General features: G+C 35.1%; 1 protein-coding gene across 1 annotated transcript in view; it reads left to right on the forward strand.

Annotated features, from left to right (window-relative positions):
• Window positions 1-4837, forward strand: part of LOC111370028 — a 5136-nt gene extending 299 nt beyond the window's left edge. The window contains exons 2-4 of the mRNA XM_022991740.1: window positions 3253-3315; window positions 3472-3604; window positions 4670-4837. Of these exons, the coding sequence (XP_022847508.1) occupies window positions 3253-3315; window positions 3472-3604; window positions 4670-4837 (364 nt within the window). The remainder of the gene's footprint in view (window positions 1-3252; window positions 3316-3471; window positions 3605-4669) is intronic.
• Window positions 4838-16594: the final 11757 nt, after the last annotated feature.

Consider the following 16594-nt stretch of genomic DNA (forward strand, 5'->3'; position numbering starts at 1 on the left):
AAATTGAGCGACGTTGTTTCAATCAAGCTAGACAGGGGTAATCAACTTGCAATTGAAAGCTCAGGGAATGACTAACCAAGAGGGGGTGAATTGATTTTTAAAACTTTTTCGAAAATTAATTCTAGATATAAACCAATTTGATAGCTAATATATCAATTAAACAAATAGGCACAAATAAGAAAGCAAGGACTAAATTGATAAATTCAAATATTAAGCGCAAGTATAAAAGTGGTAAGTAAAAGGGAAAGAGAATGCAAATGATATAATTGTAGAAGTTTGATCTAAAGCAATGATTTACGTACTTCGTTATCAAGCTCTCCGGCACGAGCAAAGCCTCTTCACTATGCTGAGCTTTATAGGACCTCAATATGACCCATTCGGTGACTTATAACAAAGAGCATCGATCCTTACACAATGTTGAGTTTTTTAGAACCTCAACATGAACCACACTTTATTAAAGTGATTTACAATCAAATCATCTCTTAATAAATAATACAAAACAAATTATGTAAAAAAGAGAGGCTAACACTTCAATGAAAACTAACAAATAATAGCTCAAGTTTTAGATAAAAACTTTGATGAAAATAACAATTAAAAATTAGAATCAACCAATCAAAATGTTTCGAAGATGAAGAAGAATTGAATGCAATATAAATTCAAATAATCTTCTCAAGAAATATATCTCTTTAATGAATGAGTGTAATAAATTAAGCAGTAAGAGAGAAATAGGAAACCTTGATGAATATGATAATTTTACAAATTTGATTCAATAAATCAAAGTTTTCAATATGAAGAATTTGAAAAATTTATGCAATATAATTGCAAAGATCTTCTTCAAAAATATATTTCTCTTTTAAAATTGATATAAATAAGTTAAGAACAAAGAGAGATGAAAAACTTTGATAAGAGAAATTGATTCAAGAAATTTGATTTAACAATCAAAGTTTTCAATATGAAGAAGTAGAAAGATTTATGCAATGTACGTTCAAATACATTCTTCAAGAATATATCACTCTTTTGATAATAATATAAATAAGTTAAGCACAAAGAAAAATGAAAAACTTTGATGAGAATGAGGATTAAGAAATTTGAATCAATCAAAGTTTTTGATATGAAGAAACAAATTAAATGAATGCAAAGGAAAGCTCAAAAAATTCTTAAAACAAAAATATCTCAATTTGATACACTTGAAAATCTTATGAAGAATGGGAAGAGTGATGATATTTATAGAGTTCAAAAATGAAAAAAATCTGTATTTGGGAAAGACAAGTCCATTCGACCTCCTCTTGTTTAAAAGATTAATATAGCCATTTGTACAGCAAAAATTAGAAGTCAGAACGGCCAAATTTCGGACCGTTAGAGAGGGTTCGGTCCCCTTTGGGCGGTTGACCGCCCTAACAGCGTGGTGTTTTTATGTTTTGATCCCGATTGTTCCGATTTGAAAGTTTTGAAGTGCATGAATCTTTGAAAAATATTTTTAACTAATTTTTCATGATAAAAATAGTTTTTAAAGTCCAAGTATCACTTTTCAAAGTCATTTTTATATTTGATCAAAATGTTGTATTGGAATGACTTTTAATACACAAAAATTGTTTTTAATGCATAGAAGGATTTTGAGCTTAACCATTCATTCCCAAATGTTAAAGTGTTAGTACCTTTACATTTTGCCTAATAAATCAAGTCTTGGATCTTCTTCCGAAATTTGGCTATTAAATTCTTGAATGTGTGACTGCGATCTTGACCTCTTTCTTTGATGCCGTCTCTCGTGCTCTTGTTCTTTTTTCGTCTCAAATGATTTGACTTGAGTACTTAGTGCTTAATTGATTTTAACATTGAATTATAATTACTCAAATTAAATTGTTAGAAACAATATTAATCTTGTTTGTTATGATCAAAACATTGAGAATGAAGTCAACAACGACTAGGTCTTTATTTCTTCCGCTTGAGCAATCTCCTAGCAAGCAGCTAGTAAAATTTTGACTCTTCTTCTTTCCTTTTTCTCAACTCGAACCCAACATACTTTTACAAAATTGCATTGTAGTCCTTAACTTTTAAACATTTACAATTTGACCCTTTTGTTCACAGAATTAACAACTCAAAACCTAATACTTCATATCGTATGACAAGTGATCTCTCTATTTTTAGAAATTATAAACCATGCAATGAAGAACTTGAAGTTAGAATTGTAGATAGTTTATTATCTAAAGTTGTTTAAATTAGGCCTGTTTGTATCTCAAACCAATTGGCGCTCAATTTAGTTTCATTTGTACCAAATCTTGACTGTAAATTGTTGTTTGTTTATAAACTCACCCGTGATCAGAACTACAGTGCTAAATTTCTTCCAAACTTTGTGAATTTTAAGATTTGGATTTGGAGAAGACGATTGGTAGTGTTGAGGTGTGTTCGGGGCATTATCTCCTCAAAGTCAATAATTCTTTTAAAAGATAAGCACTCAAAGCTCTACAAGTCAATTTCAAAATAGCATTGTGCCGTGTTCTGTTTTCAATAAAGATAGTGAAATCATGTTATTTCACGATTGGTTAGGTCATCCAAACATTTTGTACCTTGAGAAACTCTTTTCTTGGTTATTCAAGAATAAAAGTTCAAATAATTTTTCATGCAAAATTTGTCAATTCTCAAAACATGTAAGAAATTCTTATCCAAGTCTTCCTTATAAAAAGTCACATCCTTTTTCATTGATTCACTCAGATAATTTGGGACCATCCAAAATTAAAAATATAACAAGAAGTTGATGGTTTATATCCTTCATAGATGATCACATTTGCGTCACATGGATATTCCTTATGAAAGAGAAATCCAAGGTTGGTCAAATATTTAAAAATTTCAACTCTATGATTCAAACTTAATTCAAAACAAAAATACATGTATTGAGAGCTGATAATGTACGTGAATATTTTGCCTCAGCTTTAGGTGATTATTTATCAAGTCAGGGGATAGTACATCGGAGCTCTTGTGTTAGCACACCACAACAACACGGAGTAACCTCAAGAAAAAAATAGGCATTTTTCTTGAGGTTGCTAGGTCACTTATGTTTACCACTCAAGTTCCTAAAAACTTCTGGGTAGAAGTAGCTCTATCAATAGCATATCTCATAAACGGAATGCCTTTTTGAGTACTCAATTTTTAAACTCGTATACTCTTAAAATCATATCCAAGCACAAAAATGATCTCAAACATTCCCATGGAAGTGTTTAGGTGTTCTGCCTAAATCCATATCTATTCACACAGTAGGAGCAAACTTGATCCCAAGGCTATCAAATGCATATTCATAGGATATTCCTCAAATCAGAAAATGTACAAGGGTTGTTCCCCTATCATATGACATGTTTAGCAGCCTTATTACACCAAAATTGATATTCAGTGGGAGAATTTTTCACGTGAATATCAACTATGGAACATTATCTCCTCTATTGTTACAACACCTGAAATTTCCATGTCCATAACTTCCAGTTATCCTACTCTTCAAGTCATGAACATGATTGATGTGTCCACTACAACAATTCTACAACCCAGAACCTGGCCACCACAAATTTCAAGTCATGTTCCTTATAATTCATATCCATCCATTTCTCTTAAGTTGCTTGTTTATTCGGAAAGAAAAGGATATAGGAAAGAGTGAAGAATCTGACATACCGTGAGCAAGGTTAGGCGTCCAAATAGAGTTCAAACATTTCTAAAAATTCACAGGGTAATACCTCATCCGAGCCTATCAATATTGAGTTTCCTAGTGAAGAACTTGATAGGCCAATTGCCTTAAGAAAGGGTGTAAAATCTTGCACTAATTACCCTAGCGATGGCAATCGGGCTCGTCGGTTCGGGCTGCCCGTAGCTCGGCTCGAGGCTTGGGCCGAGCCCTATTTTTGAGTGCCGAGCAAAGCCCTAGCAGGCCCGTGTGGCTCGGGCTCATAGGCCTATATTAGTGAAAATAATAATAATTTAGAAGGCAGCAACACGCTGCCTAAAATAGGCAGAAGCGTGCTGCCTTATTTGATAAGGTAACAACCTACCTTTTTTAAGGCAGCAACTTGCCTTCAGCCTCTGCTGCCTTCATTTAACTATAATAAAAAAACCAAAACCAAATTTGAGCTTTCCCGGCTCGGTTCGGAAAGACTCGAGCCGAAAGTTTCGGTCGAGCCAATTTTTTGGCCTAGCAAAAGCTCGGCTCAAGTTGAAAAAAAGCTCGCTTATTTTAACCGAGCCAAACCCGAGCCTTGAGTTTCTGCTCGTTGACATCCCTAAATCACCCTATTCCTAACTTTGTATCCTATGAGAGTCTTTCTCCTAGTTTCCATGCATTTGTTAGCAATCTTAGTCAAGTACTGGTTCCAAATTCCATACATGAGGTAATCGAAGTATCCGAATGGAAGACAGCTATCTTTGAGGATATTTAAACACAGGAAAAGAACAAAACATGGGAAATTACTGAACTGCAATCAGGAAAGCAACCACTGGGCTACAAGTGGATTTTCGCTAATCGAACATAAACCTGATGGTAATATAGAAAGGTATAAAGCTCATCTTGTGGCAAAAGGGCTTATCCAAATCCTATGGAATAGACTACAAAAAGATATTTGCCCCTATAGCAAAACTTAACATCGTGCTTGTATTTTTATCTCTTGCATCTAACTTGGAGTGGCCACTCTATTAGTTATATGTGAAGAATGTTTTCCTCAATGGTAATCTTGAAGAAGAAGTCTACATGGAAATTCCTTCAGGCTTTAATACGTTTGCTAGAGTTAACAAAGTCTGCAAACTTAAAAAGTCTTTATATGGCTTAAAGCAATCCCCACACACTTGGTTTAACAGATTTACCTAAGTGGTCAAACGATATAAGTACATTCAATGTCGAGCTGATTACCTATTATTTATGAAAAGATCTCCTAAAGGTAAATCAGGTATTTTAATAGTATATGTAGATAACATTGTTGTCACAGGAGAATTTTCAGAAGAAATGAGTAAACTTAAAAGACTCCTAGCAAATTAAAGGCTTAGAAAATTTGAAATACGTCCTGGGTATGGAGGTGGCTCGATCATACAAGGAATTCTCATTCTTACAATGCAAATATGTCTGGATTTCTTAAAGAAAACTAGAATGTTAGGGTACAAGTTAACAGAAACTCCTATGGATTCATATGTTAAACTTGGAAACAAAGATGATAGTGCTCTAGTGGATAAGGGTATGTATCAAAGACTTATTATCAAGTTGATCTATCTCTCCCACACTAAACCAGATATTGGTTTGCCAATAAGTGTGGTTGGTCAATTTATGAGCAGTCCTATGGAGAAACATATGGAAGCTATTTACAAAATCCTGAGGTATTTAAAGATGATACCAGGAAAAGGGCTATTTTCTAGGAAAAAAACTCGAACAGGAAGATTGAAATGTTTACTGATGCTGAGTAGGCAAGTTTAGTTATAGACTGTAATCTACTTCAAGATACTATACTTTTGGGTGGGAATACTTGGTAACTTGGCGAAGGAAAAAATAATTAGTAGTTGCTCGAAATAGTGCTAAAGCAGAATTTAGAGCAGTGGCTTATGGAATTTATGAATGAATGTGGATAAAAGACTTCTAAATGAATTGAGCATTTCTGTAGAAGAATCAATAACTACATTTTGTTATAACCAAGAAGCAATAAGCATCGCAAAAGATCATGTACATTATGACTGGACCAAACATGTCGAGATAAATCATCACTTCATCTAGGAAAAGATAGATAATAGGATTATAAATCTTCTGCATATGTCAACTCGCCAACAAATTGCAGACATGCTCTGACAAATTTTGAAGAATTTAGTTCCAAGCGGGGAATGACAAACATCTACTACCCAGTTGGAGGAGAAGTATAAAAATTCAAAAATATCTATGTAACTAAGGCACACAAATTCTTGGGATTTACTAATTATTGTTTCTTTAATAAAGGATTTGGGTAAGCTGTTACCCAAATTCCTAGTTTTCTTAAATTAGTCATTTTCCTTATTTAGAGGAATTAGTTTAGAAAGATATCGCACAATTAGAGGCTAGGGTATTGTTCTCTCTTCTATTTATTCTGTAAGATTTCTCCATTATTGAATGAGAGGAAAATTATCAATTTCTTTAATTGAAAATCCTGGATCTATACAATTTGTAACAACTGTGATTATACAAAACTTTCCCTTGAATGTCCGTAGTACAAAGATTATGTTTTGCTAAAATCTTATTAAGAAAAATCCTAATGAAGGAAGAAGAGTATATTATTATTTCAAATATGTGAAGAAAGCTGTCTAACTAAAATTTTGTCAAGAAACTCTAGCGAAACGAAACCTCAATCAAGGAAAAAATAGTACAGTATTTATTAAAGTCCAAACTCCTAGTGTCCAAGCTCAACTTCTCCACAAGTTTCTACCTAAAGTATGATCTAGGATAGAGAAGATGGCAGCAAGAAAGGGGGGAAAACCAGAGAAAATGTGGGGAAAAATCGAAAAAGAAGCAGAAATTCATGGGGAAAGGAGAGAGGAGAGGAAGGATACGCCATAACCAATTTTAACTCATCATACTCATTAACAGTTTTGCAATTCCAATTACCAAAATACAAATAGCAAAAAAAAAACATAACGTTCACAGGCTTGGGCCAAACCTACTAGACAAGCCCAATGAAATAAAAAGACATCAATAAATAAAACATGAAATAAAATAATTGGGTCGAGTCCGCATCAACTCTCCCGGGGTGGGAGAAAAACTCGATCCTGTCGAGTGGACAAGTCACAAGAAGCTGCAGTTGAGTTGATACCCAAAATACTTCAAGTCATGCCACGGAGGACCATCTTACTGATGAACCAAGTATTGAAACCCCAAAAATAGTTTGATCTATATTAGTTGACACCTCTCTCTTGGATTCCATATACAGTCCAAATCAGGTGGAACGACCCAACAAACAAGGAAATACTGGACCTTGCCTTCATTGGTTAATACAACACGTTCATCTAAAATAATATTAATTTTATCTTTGTGTGCTGTGACAGATGGTATGGAAGTAGAAATATTAACATAGTCAAGTTGGGAGTCCACAAAGCTAAGTAGAAAATGATCATCAAAGGAATTAAAATGGTGTTTGTAAGTAATTAAGTCTTCAATATTTAAAGTAGAGTAGTTGCCAAAATGTAGATCAATGACATATGCATTTGGACCAACATGCTTTAAAAATTTTAAAAAGACCAGCGCTACCAATTTGCAAGTTAGAGGCGGATCCAGATGGATGCCTCCGATCTAATTCGGATCATAACATAATCCCTAATATTAAATGCAACATGTCGCTTGTACAAATCAGCTCGAAATTTATATGATGCATTACTTGCTTCAAGTTGTTTATTGATCTCAATATGCAAGTTATGAAGATGATGTACAAATGCCTCGGCTGACCCACACTAGCATGTTGCGACATTGGAATAAGGTCTAAAAGTTTCCTAGACTTATAATCATGAATAACTTCGACAGAACTCATACCTATAAACTGATTCACAAAATTGTTATATGCAATTTGAATTGTTAGGAGGATCATAATCCAATTTCTAATATTTTTCTTGAAAATGGCATGATTACGCAAATTATCAGGGCCGTCGGGTTAGGTGAGGGTACGACATACAACAGTTCATTGAGAGGTATCGAGAGCAAGGGGTACAACCCCTAGATTCATTGGAAAAGTCCGGATACTACATAAGGAAGTGTCCCCAATGTCATCAAGTTCTTCAAGTTTAGAGATTCATAGACTTGATCTTCTAACCAATCATCCATTACATCATTTCATTCCTTAATGATTAGCATTTCACTAGGACATTTGTTAGAAATATGACTAAAGTCTCTATAGTTGAAGCGCTGCAAGTGAGAATAAGTCATTGGAGTTTCAAAATCTTGACCCTTATTTTTTAACAGAGGGAGAGCATCAGATAGAAAAGGCCTTAAAAGAGATTTAATAGGAGGAGGTGCGATGAGATGAAAGGACGAATGTCACTACGACTTCAATACGAAGAAGAAGGTCTTGGGATATCATGACCTTTACACTTATTTTTCCAAATGGGAGGAACATTAGACAGGAAAGGTTCTTTGATAGACTTATGATGAGGTAGCGTTGATGAGATGGGTGAATAATGGTGACTACGCTTTTCATATGGAGTACTAATAAGTAGCTCGTAGTCCGAGCTAAAGAGTAAGCATGATCAAGAGTAGTAATTACTCGAAGGAAGAGCTTGGACCTTAGATCCTCTCTTAGGTCTTGTCTAAACCTACTCAAAATTAAGGCCTCATCCTCAACGACATGACATTTCATTCGAAATTTCTCAACTTTAGCAATGAACTCAGTTACTAGCCGATTCCCTTGTGGAAGGGTGTTCCATTGGTAAAAATTTCATGATCTAAGCAACCATCAAAGGTAGGAGCATCAAATTTAATGTCTCTAAAGAAACGCTCCTTATGACGAGAAAGAGAATAGCACCATGACGACCATGGCCTCATTCTTGCTTACGAACCTAATCCCTATCCCTGCGATTATGTTGAAAACATTTTTTATCACATTCTCGACGACGATATTGTCTATTGTGGGATATTTTAGAATTATTAACATTCAAATGACAGATTTGCTTAAAATTGTTCAAACTAGCAGCTAAATCTCTGCTCTTTTCAGAGGTAGCAGACATCTTGATTTAGAAGCCGCTAATTGAGTTTGTAAGTGTTGTTGGCTAGTGGCAAGTTTAGCTAACTGTCTAGTGAGTGCATCAAATTGGGATGGGTCCATGTTCAATGTACTGGAAAAAGAGGCAACAAGATGACCACTACTGTAGCGATAAATATTTTTATTTAAATTCACTTTGGTACGTTCCATTATATTTGGATGTTGAGAAATTAATATAAAAATATGTTCGACGTCATCATTTTATTTGGTAGAATAATCAAGCATTCATTTAACAAGAATTTCCCTGTCAAGATTAGACTAATTTCGAAGCTCATATTAATTGACGAGTTTCAGACTCGAGAAAAAAAAGAAAGTTATTTTGGATAAGTTAGGTCCATGTTTTTGTAAATCATGTGTCACTGGACAAAAATGAATTGAAGTTTTGAATTAAATTTAAGGTGTTTTGAATTAGTTAATTAATAGGAGGAAGTGACATCGATGAGACGAAAGGGCGAACGTCACTACGCCTTTGATACGAAGAAGAAGGTCTTGGGATATCATGGCCTTTACACTTATTTTCCTAAATGGGAGGAACATTAGACAAGGAAGGCTCTTTGATAGACTTATGATGAGATGGTGTTGATGAGATGGGTAAACAATGGTGACCATGCTTTTCATATGGAGTATTAATAAGTAGCTCATAATCCCGAGCTAACGAATAAGCGTGATCAAGAGTAGTGATTACTCGAAGGATGAGCTCCCACCTTAGATCTTCTCTTAGGCCTTGTCTAAACCTACTCAAAATCAAGTCCTCATCCTCAACGACATGACATTTCATTCAAAATTTCTCAAATTTTGCAATGTACTCTGTTGCTAGCCGATTTCCTTGTGTAAGGGCGTTCCATTACGTAAAAATTTCATGATCTAAGCAACCATCAAAAGTAGAAGAATCTAATTTAATGTCTCTAAATAAATGCTCATTATGACGAGAAAGAGAACGAGCACCATGACGACTATGTCCTCGTTCTTGCTCACGAACCTTATCCCTATCCCTATGATTGTGTTGAAAATATTTTTTTATCACATTCTCAATGATGATATTATCTATTGTGGGATACTTTAGAATTATTAACATTAGTCAAATGACATATTTGCTTAAAATTGTTCAGACTAGTAGCTATATCTCTGCTTTTTTCACAGTTAGCAGCCATCTCGATTTGGAAGCCGCTAATTGAGTTTGTAAGTGTTGTTGGTTAGTGGAAAGTTGAGCTAATTGTCTTGTGAGTGCATCAAATTGGGATGGGTCCATGGTCAATTTACTGGAAAAGGCACCAAGACGACCACTATTGTAACGATAACTTTTTTTAATTTAAATTCACTTTGGTACGTTTCATTATATTTGGATGTTGAAAGATTAATATGAAAATATGTTCAACGTCATCATTTTATTTGGTAGAATAATCAAGCATTCATTTAACAAGAATTTCCCTGTCAAAATTAGACTAATTTCGAAGCTCATATTAATTGACGAATTTTAGACTCGAGAAAAAGAAGAAAGTTATTTTGGATAAGTTAGGTCCATGTTTTTGTAGCTCAAAGAAATACAAATTTGGCTAACATTAATTAGGCATGTTAAAAAATTAGCCACCATGTGTCACGGGACCAAAATGAATTGGAAGTTTTGAAATAGTTAATTAACAGGAGGAAGTGGCGTCGATGAGACGAAAGGGCGAATGTCACTACGCCTTCGATACAAAGAAGAAGGTCTTGGAATATCATGACCTTTACCCTTATTTTCCCAAATGGGAGGAATATTAGACAGGGAAGGTTATTTCATCGACTTATGATGAGGTGGTGTTGATGAGATGGGTGAATAATGGTGACCACGCTTTTTATATGGAGTACAATAAGTAGCTCGCAGTCTCGAGCTAATGAGTAAGCGTGATCAAGAATAGTAATCACTCGAAGGATGAGCTCGCACCTTTTATCTTCTCTTAGACCCTGTCTAAACCTACTCAAAATCAAGTCCTCATCCTCAACCGCATGACATTTCATTAGAAATTTCTCAAATTTAGCATTGTACTCAGTTACTAGTCGATTCCTTTGTGTAAGGGTATTCCATTGGGTAAATATTTCATGATCTAAACAGATATCGAAAGTAGGAGTATCTAATTTAATGTCTCAAAAGAAACGCTCCTTATGAAGAGGAAGATAATGAACACCATGGCGACCATGGCCTTGTTCTTTCTCGCGAACCCGATCCCTATCCCTACGATTCTGTTGAAAATATTTTTGATCACATTCTCGATGACGATATTGTCTATTGTGCGATACTTTAGAATTATTAACATCAGTCAAATGACAGATTTTTTAAAATTTTCAAACTAGTAGCTAAATCTCTACTCTTTTCACGGGTAACAGCCATCTTGATTTGGAAGCCGCTAATTGAGTTTGTAAGTGTTGTTGGCTAGTGGCTAGTTGAGCTAATTATCTAGTGAGTGCATCAAATTGGGATGGTCTATGGTCAATGTACTGGAAATAGAGGCAACAAGACGACCACTACTGTAGCGATAAAATTTTATTTATTTATTTTTAAATTCACTTTAGTACGTTTCATTATATTTGGATGTTGAGAGATTAATATGAAAATATGTTCAACGCCATCATTTTATTTGGTAGAATAATCAAGCATTCATTTAACAAGAATTTCCCTGTCAAAATCAGGCTAATTTCGAAACTCATATTAATTGACGAATTTTGGACTCGAGCAAAAAAAGAAAGTTATTTTGGATAAGTTAGGTCCATGTTTTTGTAGCTCAAAGAAATACAAATTTGGCTAACATTAATCAGGCATGTTAACAAAGTAGCCACCATGTGTCACTAGACAAAAATGAATCGAAGTTTTGAATTAAATTTACGGTGTTTTGAATTAGTAATTAGCTTTCCTTTCATTTTGAATTCTGTACAAACCCATTTAACCAAATTAAACTTAAATAACATGAAACTCTTCCATAATCAGGACCATAATTAAGCAACATTTCAATGATATTAAGGCAACAACCAATTTCATTAATAAATTTGACAAACATTATGGGAGTCCAAATCAATTTCAGCACTTAATCAGGAAGAGACCAGCCACGTTTCCTTTTCAATTTTTTCATAAGAAATTGTTTATGTAATAGACGGAGGGTTCACGCAACTGGAGTTATAAATGAGAGGAGAGGCCATTTAATATTCAAGATTTGAAGGGAATACCAATTGAGGTAGTCATCACCATATCATTTGAACAAAGGTAGGATTTCTACACTAAGTGATCGTTATATGGATTTAATTTTCATTCATAAATGTTATTCTTTATATTGACTTATGAAAGTATGTAAAACTCTTAAGGGTTCTTCTTGAATGTGAATGGCAATAAAGTTATATGTTTAACTGATGGTCGTAGAGGCTTATCAAAACTTTAATTTTATATGTTCAACTGATGGCCGCATAAGCTCATCAGACCCTTAAATAGATCATTGATCTAATTATTAACAAAGGCAATATGTAAGAATACATAATTACATGCATGATTATTATGTCCATATAAATTGAGTAGCCTACCGAGTATTTCTTGAGATGCTCATTCCTATTTAACATTTTCAGAACGATTGGAGATCTTATGGTGGCTTGGCATTGATGGCATAATTTTTATGGAGAGATTTATTCATCTCATTTTAGATTTTCATTTTTTTAATGGTTAATAATCCTTGTGGATTCTAATAACTTTCAGTTTGAGTTAACATTTCTAGACGTAAAAACTTTAAAGTTTAAACCTTTGTCTTTCATAAATTTCCAGCTTTTGCTACTGTTTTTGAATTCTTATTACAATCTGTAAAGTTTGAATTTAGCATATTTCAAATTGGAAAATAATCCTTTATGAGTTATATATCATATGCAACTGAAAGTACGTTGATCGGAGTCCTGTAGAATTTATCGTAGTATTTTTAGTAAGCCGCGACAGTCAAATTTGGGATTACAGACCAGCCTATTCGAAAATTTTTTTAATGCTTCAAACGATGTTGTCGAGATCCCCAGTTTTTATATGTCATACTTATATGGGTTTTTAACTATCCGATAAAATTTCATAAAGTTTTTTCGAGGTTTGCTTGATCAAATAATTTTTGTAAACTCACTGCATAAATGGAGAAACTGTTTTCAACTTCTTGTTGATTTTAAAATCAATAAATAAATAAATCACTAATATTGCATTGGAAAGTTAACCTAAAGGGACACATGTCGGTAACCCTACGTATTACTAGAATATGGGACGTTATAATTGGTATCAGAGCGCGGTTTACCTTTTTGTAGACTTGCAAAACAAACTTGATTTCCAAATTTTTAGAAATGGAGCGCCACGTAAATTATTACAGCTACCATCATGCTCGCCATTGCCACAAGTCGCCGACTCTAAGGTAAAGAAAGTTATGAGGAATTTATGTTATGCAATAGCATTGCAATGTTTGCGAGTGATTGCATCCATTTAAAATACAAAAGTTATAAAAGTAGAGTTTGAGAATTTGATTGCGACATTTATGAGTTTTGAAAACATGACTAAATTATGAATGTCTATGTTAGTCCTCAAAAAAGGTGCTAGAAACCTACCTATTTAGACTTTATTAGTTTATTTGACACAGATGGCATGGACTAAGAGGACATGTAGGAAGACGTGTACATTAATGCCTCATCGAAATGAAATTGTGAGGTAGTATAAAGAATATCAGTGGAATCCAATGCATTATATGGGCCAGCACATTAGGGAGATGTTAGTAAGGTGGAGGGAAGTGAGACAACTAGTCCACATGGTCACTGGTCGTCGAGCCACCCACCTCCCCGTCGATACCCTGCCAGAATAATGGTTAGAGATGGCCGAATCAATTTAAAATTATTTATGGGAAGTTGCCACACCCACCTTACCTCGAGAGATTGACTATGAGGCCTTCTACACAAAGCGAGGGACACTATGGAAGCAAGCCCGAGATGATGCACTTGCAAGCCCGAGGGCGATAGAGTACCTATTGAGATGTGCATTCGTGAGGATACACCTCTACCTATTTCAGATAATGAGTCGCAACCTTCCAAGACAATTAGAATTCGTGGAGAATGAAGTAATGAGGACGATGTCAAAGAGGAGTAGAGGCATGAATTTTTAGTAAATTTTACTTGGTTTGATGACCTTGAAGTCGCGTAGGGTTTCATGTTTACTTTTCAGTCTAGTAACACCAAACGTTCGTTCATAGATTGTTTCCCCCATGAAGGATTTAGTTAATAATATAATATGTTATCTTCTAATGAAGGTTTTCCCGTTCATTATGTAATGAGTGATTAGTGTGAATTTTTTTTTTATAAAGTTTTCAAACCCATTCCAATTGTATGAAGGAAAATGGCACCATCATCTCAAGCGAAAGTAATTAGAGAACTACAACAAGCAGGGGAAGAAATGAGACGAGTCTTAATGGCACAAGCTACTCCGACGACATGAATGGCATTGACAGGGCAAGACGAACAGATAACGCCATCTATTACAACACAAACTGCTCCTATACCACCTATTACTACAGCATTAACTACTACTCCAAATATGCCAATCATTGAGCAATTTCGTCGATACCACCATCCAAGCTTCGATGGCGGAAAGGACCATTTGGCTGCAAAAGAGTGGCTTTGCACAATTGAGAAGATCTTTCGACACATATCTTGCCTAGAAGATCAGAGGGTATTGTGTGCAGAATTCATGCTGGTCGGAGGAGCCAAACATTGGTGGGAGTCTACATTACGTACCCGAACAGAAGATGAACAACATAATATGACATGGACTCAATTCAAAGAGGAGTTGACTGAGAAATATTTTTCGCAAGCCCTTCGCGACCACAGGGAGGCAGAGTTTTTACAACTGACGCAGGGAGACATGGACATCACTGATTATGAGAGGAAGTTTGAGGAGTTACCTCATTATGTCTTGCATCTAGTGAATACGAAGTTCATGAAAGCAAAATGATTTGAGAAGGGATTGTGTCCTGAGATCAGGTAGATAGTGAGTTCACATGAACTCGCCACTTACCGAGAAATTGTAAAGAAGGTCCAAACTGTATCGTCCTCAAGTTACAAACTTCGAAGTTAGGGACTACAGAACAATGTTGGAAAAATGAAGTGACATGATTAGGGTAAGGATTAGAACTCTCGATAGATTAAGAAACAAAATAACGGGCCTACTAACAGACAATCAGACAATAGTTTTCCTCCCTGCCCTAAGTGCAAGAGATCTCATAGGGGTGAATGCTTATTTGACAAGAAATGTCTGTTACAGGTGTGGCCAGTTCGGTCACTATGCTTCTAGACGTCGGGCAATGCCAATTGAGGTTGTTGAACAGGTGAATAAAGGAAAGGTGAGAATTTTTACCATAACACATGATGAAGCTGCCCAGAATCTTGACGTAATCACAAGTATTTAATATGTTCATAATATCCCTGTTTACGTCCTTATTGATTCTGGTATGACACATTCATTTATGTCTATGGCATGTCTAGCGAAGATCAATGTTTCATGTGAGAAAACTAATAGTATACTAGAAGTTAGTATGCCATCAAGAGGAATCGTAGTTACAAATAAGATTGCTAAGGCAGTGCAAATAGATTTTGATGGGCTAATCCTTGAAGCAAATTTACATGTCACAGAATTAAAGGATTTTGACATTATTTTGGGCATGGACTGGTTAGGTAGCAATAGAGGTACGATTGCATGCTTCGAGAAAGAGGTGATCTTCAAAAGACCTAGAGAAGAAGAGTTTAGATTTTATGGTTCAAAGATTAAGATGCTTCCCTACCTCATTTCGACTATGCAGGTAAAGAGATTATTGAGGAAGAAAACTTTTCGAGGATATCTTGTTAGCCTTGTTGGCATGTCATCATGAAAGTTAACACTAAGTACCTATGGTGCAGGAATACACTGACGTATTTTCGAATGACTTACCGGGTGTACCAATTGACAGACAAGTAGAATTTACCATAGATTTGATACCCGAGGTTGCGCCAGTGTCTAAAGCTCCATATAGGATGGCACCAAAAGAACTACAGGAGTTAAAGATGCAGCTAGAAGAACTTCTAGAAAAAGGTTTTATTAGACCAAGCGTGTCTCCATGGGGAGCTTCGATACTTTTTGTAAAAATGAAGGATAGAACGATAAGAATGTGTATTGACTATCGAGTATTGAACAAGCTCATTGTCAAGAATAAGTATCCTCTCCCTAGAATTGAAGACTTATTTAATCAATTGAATGGTGCAACCGTATTTTCAAAAATTGATTTGAGGTCAGTCTACCATCAAATTAAGATCAAGCCAAGTGATATACCTAAGATAGCATTTAGAACTTGCTTTGGACATTACGAGTTTATAGTTGTGCCATTTGAACTTACTAATGCCCCTGCAATATAGAGGTAGACCCGAGTAAGTTAAAGTTGTTACTATTTGGATAGGACCTACAAGTGTTGGAGACGTGAGGAGCTTTCTTGGTCTGGCTTGATACTATCGACGATCTCTACAAGGTTTCTCTAGAATAGCAAGTCCCATAACACAATTAACTCGAAAGGGCATAAAGTTTGTATTGTCCAAAAAGTGTAAACAGAGTTTCCAAGAATTGAAGAGTAGACTAGTATCCGCTCCAATGTTAGCAATCCCAAAGGAATCAGAGAGATTTATTATCTATAATGATGCATCTAAACTAGGTTTGGGTTGTGTCTTGACGCAACGTGGAAGGGTGATAACCTATGCATCAAGACAATTAAAACAGCATGAGAAAAATTATCCTACTTATGACTTAGAGCTTGCAGTGGTAGTTCATGCTCTCAAGATTTAGTGGCATTGCCTATATGGAAGAAAGTGTGAAATTTACA

The sequence above is a fragment of the Olea europaea genome, chromosome 21 (assembly GCF_002742605.1).
Source record: "Olea europaea var. sylvestris chromosome 21, O_europaea_v1, whole genome shotgun sequence".
Taxonomy (NCBI): Eukaryota; Viridiplantae; Streptophyta; class Magnoliopsida; order Lamiales; family Oleaceae; genus Olea; species Olea europaea.